The sequence below is a fragment of the Eumetopias jubatus genome, unplaced genomic scaffold, assembly GCF_037043125.1.
Source record: "Eumetopias jubatus isolate StellerSeaLion01/CBP00866 unplaced genomic scaffold, mEumJub1_p1.0 scaffold_5, whole genome shotgun sequence".
Taxonomy (NCBI): Eukaryota; Metazoa; Chordata; class Mammalia; order Carnivora; family Otariidae; genus Eumetopias; species Eumetopias jubatus.
In genome coordinates, this window is record NW_028274811.1 from 107,163,251 (window position 1) to 107,184,387 (window position 21,137).

General features: G+C 39.1%; 1 protein-coding gene across 1 annotated transcript; it reads left to right on the top strand.

The window, feature by feature from the left end:
* The first annotated feature begins 244 nt into the window (after positions 1-244).
* LOC114211880 (uncharacterized) lies at positions 245-14,520 on the top strand. Its single transcript, XM_088023186.1, is given in 4 exon segments — positions 245-319; positions 12,907-13,270; positions 13,482-13,619; positions 13,622-14,520. Coding segments are annotated over 4 exon segments (1,476 nt in total).
* The last annotated feature ends 6,617 nt before the right edge of the window (positions 14,521-21,137 follow it).

Consider the following 21,137-nt stretch of genomic DNA (forward strand, 5'->3'; position numbering starts at 1 on the left):
TCCATCAGTTTGCTTTGCCTTTCCGAACATGCTTTTGGCAGACATTGAGATTGGGCTAAGAATTTTAGTAGCAAGTAGCACACTTAGAGTAATTTCCATGATAATAAAGCTTTACAAATAAGACTACAAGGGAGATGAGGAGAATTGATGCTCAGAGCAGCAGTGACAAAGGGCCTGTATAAATTATCTATTGCGATGTTGATCAAAGTATGTTCCATGGAAGAACAGTGTTGCAAGGTGTTCCATGAAGGAAGAGTTCTACGTGCAAATGAATTTGGGAAAAACTGCAAAGAATGAACCCATCCTGAAGATGGATAAGGTAGGTTACCATTTCAAAGCTCCAAAAATGAAACAAACCTCCCTGCAGTTATGAAAATATGATACAATTTGACTCAGAAGAGTAGAGATTGATAGCACTCATTCACATGTGGGTTTTCCTACCTTTCCTGGACAAAGAAAGATTCTCAGCCCCTTGCCATGAGGCAAAGTCCTCGAACTGGTTCCAACCAATGAAATTGCCTGGGTGTGCCATCCAAGCTAAGGCAGGGGAAAGCTCTGATGTCACGTTCCAGCTATCTTATTTTCTATGAGGAGATCATGAATACCATGCTATTACAATGTCAGAACCATGAGATGGGAGTGCCATGGACCTCTAAGTCAACACACAGAAGTTAGCTTCCCCAGAAAGCCTCCAGGTACGTCAGACTTTCCATAAGTAAGAAAGAAACATTTTCCAAGTTTAGCTACTGATATGTGGGGATTAACTTGTTACCACTGCATAGCCTATCCTAGCATTTTTTTTCCAAATTCATTTGAACACAGAGTTCCTTATTCTTATAAAAATAATGAATTTCACACAGAAAACTTACAGGGAAACACTTTGGGAATCACTATGCCATCTAACATAGTTTTCCCAGGAACCACGGTTGTAGCATTTTGAGATTCTTTAAATAACAAATATACCTCAATCTGCAAGAAAGATTAAAGGGAGAATCCAGACAGCCAACTCAAAAGTGGAAGAGAGATACTAAAAATCAGCCAAGTAGGTTGGAAACCTCAAATCTCAAGTCTCTTTGCTTCTTTCTCCTCTACTAACTCTCTCAATACCATAGCCCAAATGTCTCTTCCTTCAACAATTCACTTAGCAAACATTTATTGAATGCATCCTGAGGGCACCACATGGCATGAGATGGCAGCTTGTGATTTACACTCTACCCCCTTCTTCCCTGATTGCTCACCCTGGTGGGCTATTTTCTCTACAAGGCATGCACCGCCTGTCTCAGTCTCTTGACATTTAGCTCAAACTACGCTGTGTTGATAGCTATCCATTCACATCTGCAGAAAAAAGCCTGGAAATATCTAGGCTTCCTGTCCCTCCCAATACTCAAGTTGCCATGCTTGGAACCCAGAGCCTCCCACCTCAGCCACAGCTAATTGAATCATGATCACTGGGAAAGCCAAAGTCAGCAGCATCAAACCACAGGGGACCTGTCCTGAGAACCCTTCCTACAGGGATGTTCTACACGGGATTCTAACCCACCAGCCAGCTAGACCTTCTCTTTTGAGAGGCTTCAAAATCAGAAAGATAGCCAGGTAAGTGCTATCAACAAAAGAAGCAATTGCAATCAGAGTGGAAGCTGAGATGAAGACAGAAGACGTGAGTATGGCAAAGCCACCTTGTTAGACAGTTAAAGATACATTGTGCATCCTGAATGACGGTCCAGGTCTCCATGGCCCCTTGCTCTCAGACAGCTGCCTGAACGTTCTCACACTTCCTCTGGGTAACTTGAGTCCATCTCAATCCCTAAAAGAGCCTAGCTAATACCACTCAAACTTGTGTTCCAAGTTGCTTGAGAACAGTGACCGGGTACTAGGCCATTTTATTACATCATCCATAGTGCTAACCACAGAGCCTGATACACAGTAGATGCACAACTCATTGATTTCTGTGGTATTTACTGAGTTACCTACTCAAGTCTCAACTGTAGGCAGCATTTAACAAGGCAGAAAAGTTCTTGGCCTCTTGGAGCTCATATTCTAATTTTAATGGTGATACTTTAATTTTAACTTTAATGTCAATACTTGATTGCTTGGGTAACAGGAATATTAAGCATAATGCTTGGCAACATAGGGACACTATTTTAACAGGGAAGGCAAGACCTAAAACAACTAAAGTACCATTTGTGTCCCGTGGAGTCAAAATCTTCCTTATTTAGTAACAGCCCTTTTGTGAAATCCTATTGTTTGCCAGGCACACGGCTGCTTGCTTCCAGATGCTATCTAATTTAGTTCTTCCAAGAATCCCATGATAGAGACGTCATCATGCCTAATTCACAGGTGAGGAAGTAGAGGCTCAGAGAGCTTAAGCCGCTTGCCCAAAGCCTCACAGTGTGTGGGCAAAGAGTCATAATTCAAATTCTATTTTCCCCTGGCTCTTTCTCAGAAAGGTTTGTGCTCTTCCCACCAGGCTGCACTTAGGGAAAAACAATGAGCTTTTTAGCCACGGAACAAAGAAGTGACAGCTGAGGTGGCAAAGTATACTGTTGTACTATTATTTTTCACTGTGCAATTCATAGTAATCTGACAGCAGAAGCTTATTTTCCAGAGCGAGTTTTTCATATAGCAAGGAAAGAAAAGTAATTACTGTCTGATTCTACCTCTATCATTTTATTTTGGCATGACCAACCCCTCCTCCCAAAATGGAGGAAATTTAAAAAACCTGGCAAGATTACAGTATTATGTTCTAAAACAATTAAAAACATTTACTAGAAGGTAACTTTATTCCACTTATTTCTTCCAATAGGAATAAGTTTCAAATGTTGCCCACAAAAAATTCCCTACAGACTGTCCCTAAAACAAATTTCTATCCATTATTGAGAAAGTAAATCAATACTATGTAAACCCTTGTTCTTTAATTGAAGTTATAAAATGTGTCGTGTTTACATTCTGATAAGACTGCAAATAATTAAGCACTGAAAATGCTTGAGTTATAATTTCTTCAAAGGAGAAAAAATGTATTATCCTATTTTAGAGGTCACAGTTGGCAATTTGCAATAATTCTATTGCATGGTATTTAAATATTTTAAGAATAACAATTAATAACCAGGATATAATTTCACGTTTTGACTGTCTTCAAGGTGAGTTTGTTTTAGGACTTCAGGTCTCTGAGGCATTTTAGAAGCTGCTGAAATCACTATACAACAACAAAGATAAAGCATCACGAACATTTACTCGGCAATAAAATTCAGTAATTATTTGGCAGAAATAAAAAGGGAAGGAGCAGTGCTACAAGCCGTAACATGGGTGGATCCTGAAAACATGAAAACATGATGCTGTGTGAAAGAAGCCAGACACAAAGGTCACATCCTGCATGATTCCATTTATACGAAATGTCCAAAGTTGGCAAAACCATAGAGAAAGAAAGTATATTAGATTAGTGGTGGCAAGGGGATGGGGGAGTGAGTAGGTGGGAATGGGGAATGACAAGCAACGCGTACCGGTTTCCTTCTGGGGTAATGAACGCACTCTGGCATTGACTGAGCTGATGGCTGCACAGCTCTATAAACCATCGAATTGTAAGTTATAAATGGGCAAAACTGTATGATATATGAATTACATGTCAATAAAGCTACTATATTAAAAATCATTGCCTGCAGTGCCCAAAGGCACCCTCTCCTTATACCACTCTTCTCAACCTTAGTACTGAGATCGCACGCCTTCCTCTGGTTCCTGAGATGTGCCCAGACCCCACGCCAGGCCTTTGTACATACGGCTCCTGTTGTTCCCAATGTCCAGCCTCCCCCCCCCACCCTCCACTGCCAGCTCACTCACGTCAGCCAGACCGGGGTCACTCTCAAACCCCTGAACATCAGACTGCCACTCTCGTGTGACCAGAGGAAGTGTCCCCGATGCTCCAGAATGCTCTCTGAAAAGCACTCTTGATCACCTTGTGCATCCACACGTGTATTTAAACTTTTACTTTTTGTTCCAGATGTTTCTATTCCTGCTTGTTCCTCCCGCTGGTAGCACAACACTGGCATATAATAGAAGCTTGGTACCTATTTCAGAAATGAAGGAATGGCTTAGTCAAACTTTTTTTTTTTAATCATAAAAGCCTTCCCTCTCTCTGTTTTTCTATCAAAAAATATAGTTAGAATTGCTCTTAAAAACTTGCAAATAAACTGTTTACACAGAGATATACTCATGGAATCACAGGTATTAACCAAACACAAAACAGATTTTTTTAAGTGATTTCTTCCAGAAGATAAATGCCCTCAAGGAAAATAACCAATACAATTGCTAGAACAGTTTGTGGCTGAAGGCAGAAATGCTTTTTCCTTATATGAACAACGTTTGTTTTCTTTTCTGTGCAAGTCTGCCTTTTGTTCTGTTCTAGGCATAATCACTGATCAAACATGTCACAGTGAGGAGTGCACTGTGGTTCCGAGTGAGTGAGTGAGTTCACCAGCAGCCTCCTGAAGCCAGTCCAGATACAACCTCCTTTTGCAAGTAACTTCACTTCTTGAAGCTTCAGTCTCCTCATCCGTGGAATGAAAATAACAATCGCCAACACCATCGGGTTGTTCTGAGGACTGAATGGCATACATCTATAAAGCAACTCTGCCTAAAGCCTGATCGATAAATGTAGGATGATGACGATTAGCATCATTAGCATGATTCACGCTACAGTCAAGAAGCCAACAGGCCTCTGGGACAGGGGATGGTGGTGAAGAGACACCATCATAAACCATTAATTCAAGATAGAAAATAATCTCACTACCAGGAACTAATCCTACTGATAACCCTTGCAAAAGTTCTCCAATACACACATTTAAGACTATTTACAATAGATGCTATTTTTAATGAATTTTTTGAAAAGACTGCAACTAGGAACAACTAACATATCCATTATGATTGGATCAGTTAATTAAATTATGGCATGCCCATGTGATCTGTTAGAATGTGGCTGTTAAAAATATGAAGTGAGCCCTTTGAAAACTAAGGAACAGTGCAGCCCTCTTCTCAGCTCCTTCAATTTTCTCTAAGGCTTTAGTTTCATCTTTAATTAAGGAGAGAAAAAAGGAATAGCATTCCTCATTTATTCTTGAAAATCATTGAATAAAGATATGCATATTAAAAAATGAGAAAGAGATTTACATGCTCAGTTGATATTTAAATAGTATTAAATGGAAAGAGTAAAGAATAAAGTACTATGTACAACATAAATCCTCATGTCAATGAAATAATATAAAAATAAGCACATAGAGTAGGGCCCATCTAGTCGGAAAAATCAGGGACTATTTTGCAGGGGACTTGGGGGATTGGAGATGGAAAACTTGAGAAGGGAATGAACTGGGGGCTAAGGAGAGAGCAGGCACATGGGCATGGAGGTGGACTGGCAGAAGGAGAGGTAAGAGTTTGCAGGTCCCAGAGGCAAAAAGTCAGAGAAGATGCACGGGTGGCAGGATATGAGATTGCAGACAAGAAACAGGCTGATTGTGTAGGATTGTAAGTGGCAGATCTAGGCATCTGGACTTTGTCTAGTAGGTGTTGGGATGTTATAAAGATCTGGGAAGAAAGGAATGAGAGGATCAGAGATGCACATTAGGGATGGTCATGTGGAGGGGTACGAGGTGAGGAGCGTGGAGGGCGCAAAGCATGAAGTCGGGCAATTAGAATGCTCCAAGTTGCCCAGGCTTTCCCCTGCATTTTACAACTGCCCTGTGGGTACAGCTTCAGCTTTACTCCCTGATAGAATGTTTGTGTTGTTTTCATAAGAAATCAGTCACGTGGGGCACCTGGGTGGCTCAGTCGGTTAAGCGACTGCCTTCGGCTCAGGTCATGATCCTGGAGTCCCGGGATCGAGTCCCGCATCGGGCTCTCTGCTCAGCAGGGAGTCTGCTTCTCCCTCTGACCTTCCCCCCTCTCATGTGCTCTCTCCCTCTCTCATTCTTGCTCTCTCAAATTAATAAATAAATAAAATAGTGTTAAAGAAATTAGTCACGTGAACGGAGTTGGCGATTCCTTTCCCAAATTCCCCAAAGATGTTCCATACATCCCCAAATTACTGATCTCCATTCAATAATCAAATTCTGGGCAGATATCATTTTTCAAAAGAAATGTGATTTTGCCTGTTTAATGAAAGGAAGTGAGATCATTAAAAGAGTTCCCTAAGTAATGCATTTTAAATGAAAGGCTTTTTTTAAGTCTTTGGGAAAAAATATCAAAAGTTAAACTGAAACATCCAGGAAAAGCTCAAATTAGTATGTTAATTCTGTCAACATCCAAGGCTCTGAGTCCAAGCCTGGAAGGAACAGAGCATACGGTGATTTACTGCTCCCGAGCTAAAATTTTAAATATGCTTATTGAAATCACAAAATAAATGTCTCAAGTGAAGTTTTCATCACTCTTTCAACGTGAAATATGCAGGTATTATAACTTCTATGTTTTGTTTTAGAGATTAGTTTATGATACCAGGAGCCATCAGTGATTTTCATTAAATGTGTCAAATGAGAATGAGCTAGGGAAATAGGTGATGGATTAATATCCAGTATTCTGTCTTTACAGTGAAAATTTTAATGTCTCTCTGTGGGCATTATGTATTTCCCGGTCTGACAGATTTTTCTTCCCATAAAAAAGACAATGAACCTTTGAATTATAGGTAAATGAAATTACATGGTTACAACTCGATGAAACTCTTAGAAATATTATGCAGCATCAACTGCTAAGATTTAAGTTTTCTATTTATCTGCCATCAGTGCTTTGGTGACAAAAAAAAAAAAAGCAAATTTCTACATATGAATGCTGAAGTAGGTCCATATAAAGGAAATTTGCTATGAGATGCAAAATTATACATATTCCAGTCTTCCTGAGGTTAAAAAGTTTTAAAATATTTAAATGTTAGCTTTGTGTCCAACATTTACTAGGTGAATGCCAATTAAAACCACAATGAGATACCACCTTACACCTGTCAGAATGGCTAGTATCAAAAAGATAAGAAGTAACAAGTGTCAGAGAGGATGTGGAGGAAAAGTAACTCTCGTGCACTGTTGGTGGGAATGTGAATTGATGCAGCCCCTATGGAAAATATGGAGGTTCCTCAAAAAATCAAAAATAGGAATACTGTAAGATCCAAGAATTCCACTAGTGGGTATTTACCTGAAGGAAACAAAAACATTAATTTGGAAAGATATCTGCACCCCTATGTTTATTGCAGCATTATTTATTGCAGCATTATAGCCAAGATATGGAAACAACCTACATGTACACACATAACACACACACACACACACACACACACACACACACACACACTGGAATATTACTCAACCATAAAAAAATGATGAGATCTTGCCATTTGTGACAACATGGATGGACCTAGAGGGTATAATGCTAAGTGAAATAAGTCAGGCAGAGAAAGACAAATACCATATGATTTCACTTACATGTGGAATCTAAAAAAATGAAACAAATGAACAAACAAAAGGTAGAAACAGACCCATAAACCAGAGAACTGGTTGTACACCTGAACTAATGTAACACTGTGTGTCAATTATACTTCAATAAAAAAAAAAAAAAAAGAGATGGGGCGCCTGGGTGGCTCAGTGGTTAAGTGTCTGCCTTCGGCTCAGGTCATGATGATCCCAGAGTCCTGGGATCGAGCCCCACATCGGGCTCTCTGCTCAGTGGGAAGCCTGCTTCTCCCTCTCCTACTCCCCCTGCTTATGTTCCCTCTCTCGCTGTGTCTCTGTCAAATAAATAAATAAAATCTTTAAAAAAAATAAAAATAAATAAAAAAGATTGGTGCATTTGAGTACACAAAATAAAGTTTTCATGTATCAATTATATCTCAATAAAACTGTGGAAAATTTTTCTCATGCAGAAAAAAAAACATTCTAAGCAAAGTCAGAACACAAATGAAAAATTAGGAGAAAGTATTTGCAATAATACCCCATTACTATTTTTTCAACATTTATAATTTTTAAACACTGAGGAAATATTAATAACTTTATTTACAGTGTCAATGTTAATTTGGGGGAAAAAATCAGAATTTTTTTTACTTCTAAAATTAGATTATTTACCAAATAAACTTCTTATAGAAGAAAAAAATTGAGGAAATGAAAACAAATTTTGTAGAGAACGCAAAAGATATTTTACAAGATTTCAAAATGATTTTTAAACATAAGATGTTCAAGTTCACTTTTAATAAGAGAAATGCAAATTTCTCAACCGTAAGCGTGGCAAAAATTCAGTGTGACAGTATAGTTTACTGGTAAGGCCATGGGAAAAGAGTCACTCTCATATACTGATGGTGCAAATTCAGTTACCACCCCAACAGAGGAGAATATACACATGTATTATAAAACTCTATATGCTTTTGTTATTTGATTCAGCAATCACATATCTGAAAATACACCTGAACAAACATCTCCAACAATACAAAAGCATGTATGTACAAGGTCGTTCACTACAGCATTATGTGTAATTGCAAAATGTTGACAATTATCTTAAGTGCCCATACAGGTGATTAGTTGAATAAACTATCGTACATACACAAATGGGGAACACAGTATCCATAAGGAAGATGAAGGAAGGTTTCCATGAACTGCATGGAGGATAATTATCGAGATATATTTCAGTAAACAGAGCAAACTAAAGAGATTATAAATGATAGAATACTTTTGTGTAAGAAACAAAGGAAAATAAGAAAATGTGTGCATCTGCTTATTTTTCCAAAAAAAAAATAGAGGAAGAACAAATCAGAAGCCAATCAAACTGGTTACCTATCAAGGGCTGGGGGGCGGTGAGCTACAGATAAGAAAGGATAAGGGATGGAGAGACCCTTCAAAATTATTCCTTTTCTGGTAGACTTTTGACTTTTAGAATCATGTTAATAATCTACATATGCAAAAAAATAAAATTAAATCAGCAAGAAGGGAAATAAAACACTAAAACTAAACACAAACAGAAATAAATGAACCCCAACTGCATTTTAAATGAATAATAACACTGAAGAGAGAGCAAAGAAAACAAATCTAGGTAATTTTCAACACAGTACTTTGACATATATCTTCAATCTAGTGAAAAGAAAAAAAAATAACTGCTATCAAATACTGAATTCTTTTTAGAAGGTTTGGTTTTCATAGAGGTATGGTTCTGAAACTACTTTACATGGATTATAGAACTGAGCAAATTAGTCAATATGTTAATGATGGGATCAGGGTTCTCACTGTGAAAGAAGGGAGATTAAAATATGTGAAAAAGAAAGTGTTCTAAGGACCCTCTTTTGTTTCAAAAATCAGTTTGTTGTACTAGAAGACACCAGTGATTTGTCAAAGTAAGAAACCTCTAGAACTGAACTGGTTTTGAATGAGCTTGAAAGCAATCATGCCCTAGTATTAATGAGCCACCCAGAAGCCAGATTTTGTTTGTCAAATAACGTTCCCCAAACCAGGACTCTTTGAAGAAATATCTGACTCCAGAGCTAGAACATCTGGTGCCAGAATGTAGAAAAATATATGCTCTGATTTCAAAAAAATTCATGGAAATAAAGAAATACAACTTAATCAACTTTGTTATCACACACTTATTTGGGGGAATAATAATTAACTAGGTAGGATTATATATCTCTTTCTAGAGTACCAATATCATTAACTACTTCTGTTGCAATGAATATTACCCATACATATTTTTCTTACAAGTGTAGCTACCATCTAACACCACACAATGTTATTATAATACTACTGAATGTATTCCTTAAGCTGTATCCTTTAGCCTCGTAATTTATATGTATCCCCAGACACTTTTAATAAGGTATATTTTATATTTTTTCCAATTTCTGGGGTCAGCCTATAGTAAGAAACTTTATTATAAAGTATTTGATTGAACAGTTATTACAGAAGAGAAGATAAATGCTTTAACCGTTGTAATTTATATTTTTTCCAAAGGTTAAGACATTCATATGACTCAAAATAATTGTGTAAAAAAGATATTGGTATAAAAATTTCACTACCACCTTTGTCTCTAATTGGTTATTTATCTGTCAACTGTGGGTAACCACTTTCTATATTTTTGAGGGCTATCTTTACAGAATTTCCTTGTGAAGAAATAAGGCTATATATATATATATATATTATTTTTCCCCTTTTCTTCATAATGGTAAAATATTATATATATGTATATATATATATATAGTACCTTACTTTCTTTCACTTAGCAATATAACATGAAGCCTTTTCATGATCACCAATACATGTCCACCTTATTAAGAAACAATACGTGCTCAAAGACTGACAGAGACATAACAAAAGAACAGAAGAATCACCTTCAACTGGTTCCAACTGGTTGAGTCTGGGATAAATTTAGCATCAAAATGATTAAGATCACTAAGATATTTTAACCTACTGATTATTCTTATTAAACAAGAATCCATGGGTCCACATTGAAAACAAATGGGTAAATTAACAAATAAAAGTGAGGGCTCATCCTTCTGCTCCAGTACCAGCTAATAAATAATGGAGGGAGTGGGGTTTAGAAAAATCACTGTTTGCAACCATGTGAAGATTGGTTCAGACCAGAATCATCAAAGATAAAGGTCTTGAAGTGTCCCCTTGAAGAATGCTTCCTGGGTGCAAAGGGAAAAGCACTGAATATGTAGTGGAGAAATGGACAATACTCTGACTCATGCCACAATAAATATTATCCATGAAGGGAAGGTACACATCATGTGACCCCAATGTGAAATGCTGAAAGAACACATTACTTACATAGTATTCTCACTAGAAATGTGTAACATGAATCTTTCTTTTTTTTATTTTTTTATTATGTTATGTTAATCACCATACATCACATCATTAGATTTTGCTGTAGTGTTGTGTATAACACCCAGTGCTCCACGCAGAACATACACTCTTTAATACCCATCACCAGGCCCACCCATCCCCCCACCCCCTCCCCTCTAGAACCCTCAGTTTGTTTTTCAGAGTCCATAGTCTCTCATGGTTCATCTCCCCCTCCGATTTCCCCCCTTCATTCTTCCCCTCCTGCTATCTTCTTTTTTTTTTAACATATAATATATTATTTGTTTCAGAGGTACAAGTCTGTGATTCAACAGTCTTGCACAATTCACACGAATCTTTCTTATGAGGGACCATCTTCAAACCCCAAACGCAAACAGAAAATAACCGACCTGTGTTCATCAAAGAAGGTCAATCTCATGAAAGCCAAAGAAAGACCCGAGGAACTGTTCCAGACAGAAGGGGACTAAGCAGACAAGACAAATGTAACAATTCAGACTAGATTCTCTACTAGAGGAAAAAATGCTATAAACGAGGTTATTGGGGCAATATTGGACAAATTGGGACAAATCTGAAAGATGGAGTGCAGATTAGATAAAAAGATCGTGTACGAAATTTCCTGAAGTTGATAAATTATATACTATGATTATAAAAGAGAATATCCTTGTTCTTAGAAAGTAAGCATTGAAATAGTAAGGGGTGTGACATATACAATCTACCTTAAGTGAAAAATACAAATGATAAAAAAATCACATCATTTTCTCAAATGAAAAAAATAATAACACATGCATATGGGTAATAAAGCAAATGGGGAAGTGCTAAAGAAAACTGAATCTAGGTAAAGGGCATACACTTCTTTGTCCTATTCTTGTAACTCTCTAGAGATTTAAAATGATTTCAAATAAAAGAAAAAAAAAGATTACATATTTCACTGGAAGAAATAAATAGTAAGACAAGCCAGGGAAGCTTTGAAAGAATAGAGTAACAAGGTGAGTTATGCTCTACCTATATTGAATTTCATCCTAAAGTTCTAAAATATTAGTCTTGTAAAATATTAGTCTTGTACCACTCCACGGATTGAGGAACAGATCAAAGAAAGAGACCTAAAGGGCCCCCAAAGATGCTATAAACACATATGTTGAAGTTGGAATTTCTATCTCTTGGCAAAGGAGTCATACTTCTGATAAGTAATGCTGGAACAATTTTCCAAACAATTTTCTAAAATTGTTCCAGCATTTAGAAAAACAATTTGAGAAAAAAATCAAAGTGGATCTTTATCTCGTAAAATAACCAAAACATATGTCAGGTACAAACAAGTAAACAGAAACAAATGACAACAGACACACACATAAAATGGAAGAAAAATACTAAAGAACAACGATCTAACTTAAGAATGAACAATGTCTTTTAAAGAATAAGGATAGATGATAAAACCATTAAGGAAAATATTCATCTGACATAGAAATAAGAGATTGCTGTCTGTAAAAGAAATACCACAAATAAAAATAAGGGCAAATAAAAAACTGAGAAAAACCTATCAGTTATGGCTGATAAAAGTTTAACCAATAGTGATACAATTTCTCATCATTAAATTGGCAAAAATAAAAAAAATTAAGATTTTATTTATTTGATAGAAAGAAAGAGAAAGAGAGATCAGAAGCAGAGGGAACAGCAGAAGAAGAGGGAGAAGCAAGCTCTCGACTGAGCAAGGAGCCCACCTCGGGGCTCAGTCCCAGGACTCAGGGATCATGACCTGAGCCAAGGCAGATGCTTAATTGACTGAGCCCCCCAGGTGCCCTAAATTGGCAAAAATTTAAAAGGCAAACAGATAGTGTTCCACTTTTAAACACACTAACATAAGAGTTAGTTGACACAAAGTCTCTTGAATAAAATTTCCTATATGTTAACAGCCTTAAAATTTTCAAATCTCACTTTGATTTTAAATCAAACATGAAGGAAGACAGGAACATGTGAAAAATGCAGAAATGTCCAGTTATTGGGCAATGGAAAAGCACTGCATGGCCATCTCTACGCGGGAATGCTATGAAGCCATTAAGAATCAACTTTCACGTATACCGAATGATATGGAAAATGCTCATGATTGCTCCAGCCCGCCCGGCCCTCGGCCATCCCTCCCCCGTGTCACCATCATGGTGGTCTTGTTTCTGCTGCGGCAAGGACAGTCCAGGATGCTGAAGAATCAGGGAAGAACAAAAAGGGACTGCCACCGCATCCCAAGAAGCAAAGTCCACCAAAAAATGTAGTGGAATCAAAGGAGAGGGGCAAGCTACTAGCCACCCCAACAGCAGCAGAATGGTCTAAAAATTTGTCTTCAGCCAGTTCCTACCCATCAGTTGTGAATCACGGCGAGATGGTAGGGAGCCCTAGTCCCAGTCCCAATGCTAGCATGCTATTCACAGATGAAGGGGTTCCAGAATTTTTGTCAAGAAAGACTTCGCTAGAGGGGCGCCTGGGTGGCTCAGTTGGTTCAGCGACTGCCTTCGGCTCGGGTCATGATCCTGGGGTCCCGGGATCGAGTCCCACATCGGGCTCCCTGCTCAGCAGGGAGTCTGCTTCTCCCTCTGACCCTCTTCCCTCTCATGCTCTCTATCTCTCGTTCTCTCTCTCTCAAATAAATAAATAAAATCTTTAAAAAAACAAAAAAAGAAAGAAAGACTTCGCTAGAGTTTCCTCAAAAAGTTCTGCCTCCATTCAGAAAACAGGGTTTGGATTCAAAAGCTCTCCAGGAGAGCAGGGGAGGGACAGATGACTCATCGTCTTCTTCATCTAGCTCCTCCGATTCAGAGTCTGACCAGGGGGGTAAGGCTCCGAGGTTGATCCTCAGATGATGAGCAGGGGCAAAGGAGGGCTTCCAACACCGCAGGCCTCCCATTCCCTTGAAAATAGAGCCCCCAAAATTGCAACATCAGTAAAAGAGAAGACCTGGTCACAGCAGGGACAGCCAGACCTCGCCCCTCTAGAGAGGGCCCATCAGGCAAAGAAGGGCCCCACTGTGAAGCCAATAGAGGACAGAAAAGACATTAAACCAAGAACCACAACACCCACATTACAAGCAGATAAAGAGTTTATGAAGCAAAATGTAAAGGAAAAACAAATGGAGAAAATATTCAGATCAAGTGAAAAAGATAAAGAAAGCCAAAAGCCACTTGAAGTTAAAAAAATGTTACCTGACCGTGTCTACACAGCCGGATGGCAGCCCAGCGCCTGTGCAATTGTCAGAAAGAACCAGAGCTGCAGGACCCTGCAAGCACCTCCTGAGGCCAGAGAAAGACATTTGGAAAAACAAGTACTGGAAGGTGATGGGAAGGTGGCGTTTCCCCTGTTCGACAAGGAAAACTCGGGGAAGCGGGTAACAGGAGGAATTCTGAAGGCTAAAGAGGAGATTTTGGAAGGTGAGTTAGCAGTACAACGTCTGAAGCCAGTTCCTGTTCGTAACGAAGGCATTTTCGTGGAAAAGACCGCAGGCCTGGACCTTGAGGGAAAGGACAAGATGGCTGAAGACCCAGTGCCTCGCCTGCAAGAGCAGGATGACACACAGGAGCCTGCTCAAGCCACCGGCCCCACCAAGCCCTTCGACAACACCATGTACAGGAACCTTCAGCACCATGACTACACCCCGTACACCTTCTTAGACCTCAACCTGGATCTGTCCAAGTTTAGCATGCGTCAGCCCTCTTCAGGACGGGAGTCACCTCACCACTGAGTTGCCCCTTGAGAGAGTAAACCTTCCAGTGTCTGGGCAGCAGAAATAAAATCTACTCCAGTCATGAGGGAAAAAAGAAAAAGAAAATGCTCATAATCTCTTGTCAACTCTAAGTCCAAAACTCTTTCTCTATAGATAACAGATATAATTTTTACTATGTTATTTGATTTAAAAATGATTATCTGCTAAAAGAGTATATAACACCTGGAGAACCATGGTAAAAGGAGCAAATAGAAATCAGACACACAGATATAAATAAAAGTATGAAATAGATATGGTTTTTATAACATATACAGTTGACAGTGACATCTCTCTCCTCCCTCCAGTTCCTAATGTGGTATTCAGTAAACACTAAATAATTGAGCTCCACCTCCTTGTGAGGTTAAATATATTTGAGAGGGGTATGTTTTTGTATCTACAATAAGAATGGAACCTATCCAGGGGTACAGCTAGAGTTTATTATAAATGGGGGCAATATTTTAAAAGTCATTAATGTGCTTTTGTCTTCTGCCTTCCCATGTATGTGACCTTTGTACTAGCCAGTTCAAAGCAACTGCCTGGTGAGAAGTCCAGATTTACAGGAGAAAAAAAAAAAGACTACAGAGAAGGATTTAAATATTATTCAGATTTTACATTTAAAAATAAAACTATGGAGATGAGTTCTCATTTAGTGTATCAAACACTACATCTAGAGAACTCAGCCTATGCATGCCCCTCATGGTATGGACCAGGGTAAACACTGTTTCTTTAAAGGTCCACGCAGTGAATATTTTGGTTTATGGGACGCAGCCTCTGCCGTAACTATTCGATTCTGCACCTTGAGGTGTGGAGGTATTTTAGCTAAGTTGAGATCTGTGCAGGGTGGTGGGGACGGGGGTTCTGACACTCCACCCAATATGATACACTTGAAAGAGATTCTTTGTAATTTCTCTCTAAAATCCTGAAATGTAGTTACATCAAATTAAACATGTAGCTCACTGTGCTCAGATGACAGGTTTAGTTTACCAACTCAAAGCACCTTCAGTTCTCTAGTGGCATGAACTCTAAGTTGAGAGTCAGTGATAGGGCAAAATGCCTGCTCTTTAAGGCAAGAGTGAGTTCATAGGAGGCAGCATGGAGACCTGGGGGTCTTTAGCAAATAAGAGCCAACATGGGCCCATCCAGCCATAAAGCTTCACGAAATCTTTACCAAGGCAAGGTAGACAAGGATACAAATTACACTAACCAAAGACTCCAATGCCAAGCCCAGGTAAGTGACTCTAACACCATGCCCATCAGAGCAAACTAGTAAATGATGAATTCTGCCTTGGAGACCAAGGGGACAGAGGACTTCTACTTGACCTAACTTGCATTCAGTCAACCTAAGTCATTGCTACTCAATGTGTGGTCCACCGACCTGTAGCATCACCTGGGGGCTTATGAGAAATGCAACATCTCAAGCATGTCTCACACCTACTGATCTATTTAATGCATTTTCACAGGATCCCAGGTGATTTGTAAGCATCTTAAGATTTGAGTACTGAAAGAGGCCACACCCCAAACTCCTACCGCCCAGCACTCTCTGAGAAAGAGAAATGTGGGACAAGGTGATAAGATACAGAACACTATAACCCAGGAGAGATCAGAGCCATTACTGGTTAGCTGGAAAAATTATTAACTAAATGTCCAATTTAATTTAAAGCCTAGGCCATAATTGAAAGAATCTATTCATGCCCATATATCTGTGTGTTCTTCCAGGGTTGGCATATCAGCAAGAAATGCACAGAGTATGGTGGGGCACACACAGGTCAGGTCATCAGCAGAATCAGAGGAGATGAGCAAGATCTTGCACAATACTGATCCTGTGCTCACATCACTGAATCTCCTGGAAAACCCCAGCCTGAGGGCTGAACTGGCTTAGCATCTCAGGGCCACAAGGGCATGGCACTGGAGCAAACTATTACTTCTCCCTTCTGCAACTGGAAGGACTTTTAAAAAAGAGACCATGGCAATCAAATGGAGATTCTCATTTGAACAAGATCTAGGTTCAAATTCTTGCTCCACTGTTGATGAGCCATGTGGCTGAAGCATAAGTCACTGAAGCCAAAGTTGCCTGACCTATGTGTGGAGAATACAAACCCACATTCCATAGTCCACAATTCTGAAATCAAAAGCTCTAAAAAGAAAAGGTTTTCAGAACGTATTTGGTGGCAAACCTGACCTGACATGAACTCGTCTCACTGTAAAACTGACCTGAACCAACAATGGCACCAAGGATAGTCTTTATTTATTCCATTTAGGATATGTTTCCCGTGTTTTGTTGACATCAAAAAAGTTCATGTTGGGATGATAGGGTGCTGCCCAAGATCCCAGTAGGATATGTATATTGTCTTACCTTTCTAAACAACAACAACAACAAATTCTACATTTTGAAACACACGAAGGGTTTGGATAAGAGATCAAAGCTTGCAGGCCATTATAGGCATTTAATATGTGAAGTATCTAGTCCAATGTCTGGAATACAATAGATGCCCCAGATAAATTAATTTCCTTCTCTCTCCTTCTTCATTCCAAATCTCTTACTTAAAAAAAAAAAAAAGCCAACATGGTAAATATGCATAAAGATGGATATTTTTAATCATTATACTTTTAATGTCTTTCTCATAAGATATGCAGGGTAATCATGATTCTGTTTGGTAAAGAAATGAAACACAGCAAAATGAAACTATGTGAATGAGCTATAAACATAAAACCAGCCATAACAATATATATCACAAACAGCATTTTCTGGAAAGGGCAGTAATGAGTAATAGCTAAGAACATGAGATTTGGTATCAGGCAACTCTGGGTTCAAGTCCAGACTTTGTTTTAGACCATCTGCATGAAAGCTGCAAGCTACTTAGATAATTAAATTAACTTCACAGAGCCTCAGTTTTCTAAACTGTAAAATAGGTATTAAATTTGTACCTCCATCCCAAGTTTGTGCCAAAGATTAAATGATATGATGTATGTACAGCACTTAGCACAATGCTTGTCAAATCCCTACATGGTAATAGTAAAAACTTAACAATTGAAGTAATTATTATAGTTTAGAGCTACAGTTGACTAGATACTAAATCACCTAGGTTCATTAGACATCAACAGTCTGAAAAATTCTTTCAGTTCCACATTTGATTATACACTCAATAAAAATATATTTAATTTATACACTAATTGGGTTTTAACACTAACAAACAGGTTGTAAGAACAGCCTAACATGTTTTGACATGCTAACGACAGGCTATATTCTCACACTAAATTACAATTCTGTAAATATTTAGCTTGTCAAAAGCCACAAAATAATTACTGTATTAGATTTCCAACTGTTATATCTTAACCTGAAGATAAATATAGTATGTAATAAACAGAGAATCTAATTGCTACTTTATGTAGAATTTCTACAACACCACCAAAGTTATGGTAAGTACCAGTAATTCATTCCATCTAAACTTGGGAAAAATTAAGAAATCATTGGTGCACATTTGATTTTACACATTAGCACATTCTAATTAAATCTCTCAGAGTCTATAATATATGTGGTTCTAATTAACTAACTCATCAAGCTTCTAAGTGGACCAAAGAGTAAAATATTTGAACTTAAGCAAAACAAAATCATTAAAGAGGAGAATTTGCCAAAGTTTGAATCTATAAGGAAAACTGGCCTTTTAGTCTATGCTGATTCTTGGCTTTCTGCAAATATGCATTCCTAGTTAGAGAATCATGAGGATGTTCATTTCAAAGGTAGTGGATTAACAATTTAGACAGTTGTTAGCCTATGAATACACTGTGATTCCAAAGTTCAAAGAGGTGTCAGAGCCATAACTCAAAGGATAGATTGGGCCAGTTCAGTTCAAGAGAGCAATAAAAGCCTGCCAAGGAGAAACTGGCAATTCTTAAAGATCTATGTCAAAGATAAGAGTCTGAAGAAGCAAGTGGATTATTGGCAGCATCTGGGTCAACCATAACCTGCTTGTTCCTTTATTTTAATAGTTATTGTGTCTCTAATGTGTGCTGAACACTTTACTAGCAATGAATATCCAGCAGGTCTGGGAGCAGGGAATATGAGACCAAGCCATAGAAGCCAAAGAATACAAGGATGAACCTCCCCAAAGAGCAGAGCTAGGAGGCCAAGGACTAAACTCAGTCATGAGAAGTGTAGTCGAGCAGCAGGGAAATAGCCTGGGCCACCCGGCTAAGGTCCTGCATATGTGCAGGTGTGTTGAAGAGCAGAGATCAAGCTAAGTCAGCATCCCCAGCCGTGGAGACTAGAGGCTTGAGAGCCAAGGCAATTTGGTAAGGCATCACATTTTGTGAACTTTATTGGTTTGGAACCCACAAGGTTATTTTCCCTGTGCAAAGTCCACAAACATAAATAGCCTACGATAAAACTCATGTAGTAATCTAGTGATGGTGTTAATGAAACTTCCCTGTTTTTTTAAGGGTTTTATGGGGGGAGGTATATGTGGTATCGGGGAGACACATCTTCTACTTCTTGCTGAGCAGACCAGACAGGGGGGTTGGAGACATCTCTTCCTTCTCTTCAGTCACTGGTCAAGATCCAATATCCACAAGTGTTCCAGGCTGATCTCACACATGCCCTTCATGCCAACATTCTTATTAACCTCCAAAGATGGTCAAGGCACAGTTTCCAAAACGTTCAAGATGCAATTCTCATATAAACACAGAATTAACATATACTAAAGACATCATTTAACTCATTAATGAGAGGACAAGCAAGATGGTTGCTATGGGTTGTTTCCCCTAAAATGATATATTGAAGTCCAAACCCTGAGTACCTCAGGATGTGATCTTCCTGGGAAACAAGGTCATTGCAGGTGTAATTAGTTAAAGTGAGACCATACTGGAGTAGGGGGAGCCCTTCATCCACTGTGACTAATGTCCTTATAAGAAGACAATCCAAAGGCACAGGCAGAATGCCAAGTGACAATGGAGGCAAAGACTGGAGTGATACAGCTCAAGCCAAGGCACACCAAGGGCTGCTGTGCACCCACATGACACAATAAAGTTCTGTTGTGTTAAGCCACCCAAGTTTGGGTACTTTGTTATGGCAGCCCTAGGAAACGATCTACTGGGTAAGCTGGCTCAAAGAGCATTAGAGAAATTGGGTATTTACCACCATTTTGAAAAAAAATCATGCAATAACATTATTAAAGATACAAAATTGGAGGGCACCTGGGTGGCTCAGTCATTTAAGTGTACGATTCTCGATTTCAGCTCAGGTCATGATCTCAGGGTCCCAGGATCAAGCCCGGCATCGGGCTCTGCACTCAGTGGGGAGTCTGCTTGAGATTCTCTCTCTCCCTCTGTCCCTCCCCCTGCTTGTGAGCACATGTTCATTCCCCCCACCTCTCATAAATTAATTAACTTAAGAAAAGGTACAAAACAGGTTTATGTCCTAGAGAGCAGTTAGATCATCACCTTGGGGGAGAGAAACCATCTCTCCTGGACAAATGTCTACAAATTATCACCATAACTTCACCAAACCTGAGCTTTTAATCAAATGTGCATGGCAAGTCAAACAAAAGGACCATTCCCTTAGATAATTCAAAAACCCACGGGTGGCCCATTAAATAATGTTCCAACATGACATATTAAAAGGGCTTATTCCCCACTCTTCCCTTTTGCACGATCCCCAAGATTTGTACCATTTTTTTTTTTTTTTTTGGCAAGTCCCTTCCTCACATGCCTGCCCACTTGAATTTGCAGGTTTACTAGCATGCTCCCCTGGCCACGCCCCACCTACTTGCTGACCGTTTGCACATGAAGTTTGTCATCCCGTCCACCACCTCTAGAACTCTATTCTTGTTCCAGTTCTGACAATAATCAAGCTCCTCCCATTTTTATACACCAGTGCTTTAATGATTCTGTTCCACTACTCCAGCAGCCTGGAGGCTTAGTGAGATGCAGCCCACTTCTGTAGAAAACAAACAAGTTCCTCCGACAGAATCTTGAAGGAGGTTCAGACAACTTTAATCTGAAAAGTTAACTGCTTTGTTCTATGATGCACTAGAAAGGAGAAATGAAATCTTTTCCCTCGCCTCCTGGGAGGGTTTGAAGATTAAGCCCACCCTGCTTTCTAAGAAAGGAGACATAGATCCTATCTTGCTAAGAATTTGGACTCAAGGCTTAATAGGCCAGAATGGTCTTCACGAAAGAAAAAGAAACTGGGGTGGAGTATCATCCACCTATGTGCCACCCAGTGTGGTGAGAGAACTTACCAAGAATGGAGCTGCTGCTGCAGAACAGAAGCAAGGACTGGAGGTCTCCTGCCATCCCAGGGTCAACATTTTAGTTAAAGGATTGGTGGGGGGAGGGCAGGGGCTTCTGGGAAAGAGATCAGGGCAGGTAGTGGAGGGGCACTTGAAGGGGGTGGGTTCTTAGAAGAGGGGCTATTGATAACCACTGTGAAACTATTACAATAGATCTAAAAATGCATAGCTGGATCAGCATGCACCTGCAAAGTATCAGCCCTGAAAGAGACAAAGGTCAAGCAGAAATAGAAAAAAAAAAAAAAATGACTTGGTGTAACAAGAAGAAAAAACGCCAGCCTTCCTGGATTCCCCCAGGACAGCCAAGAA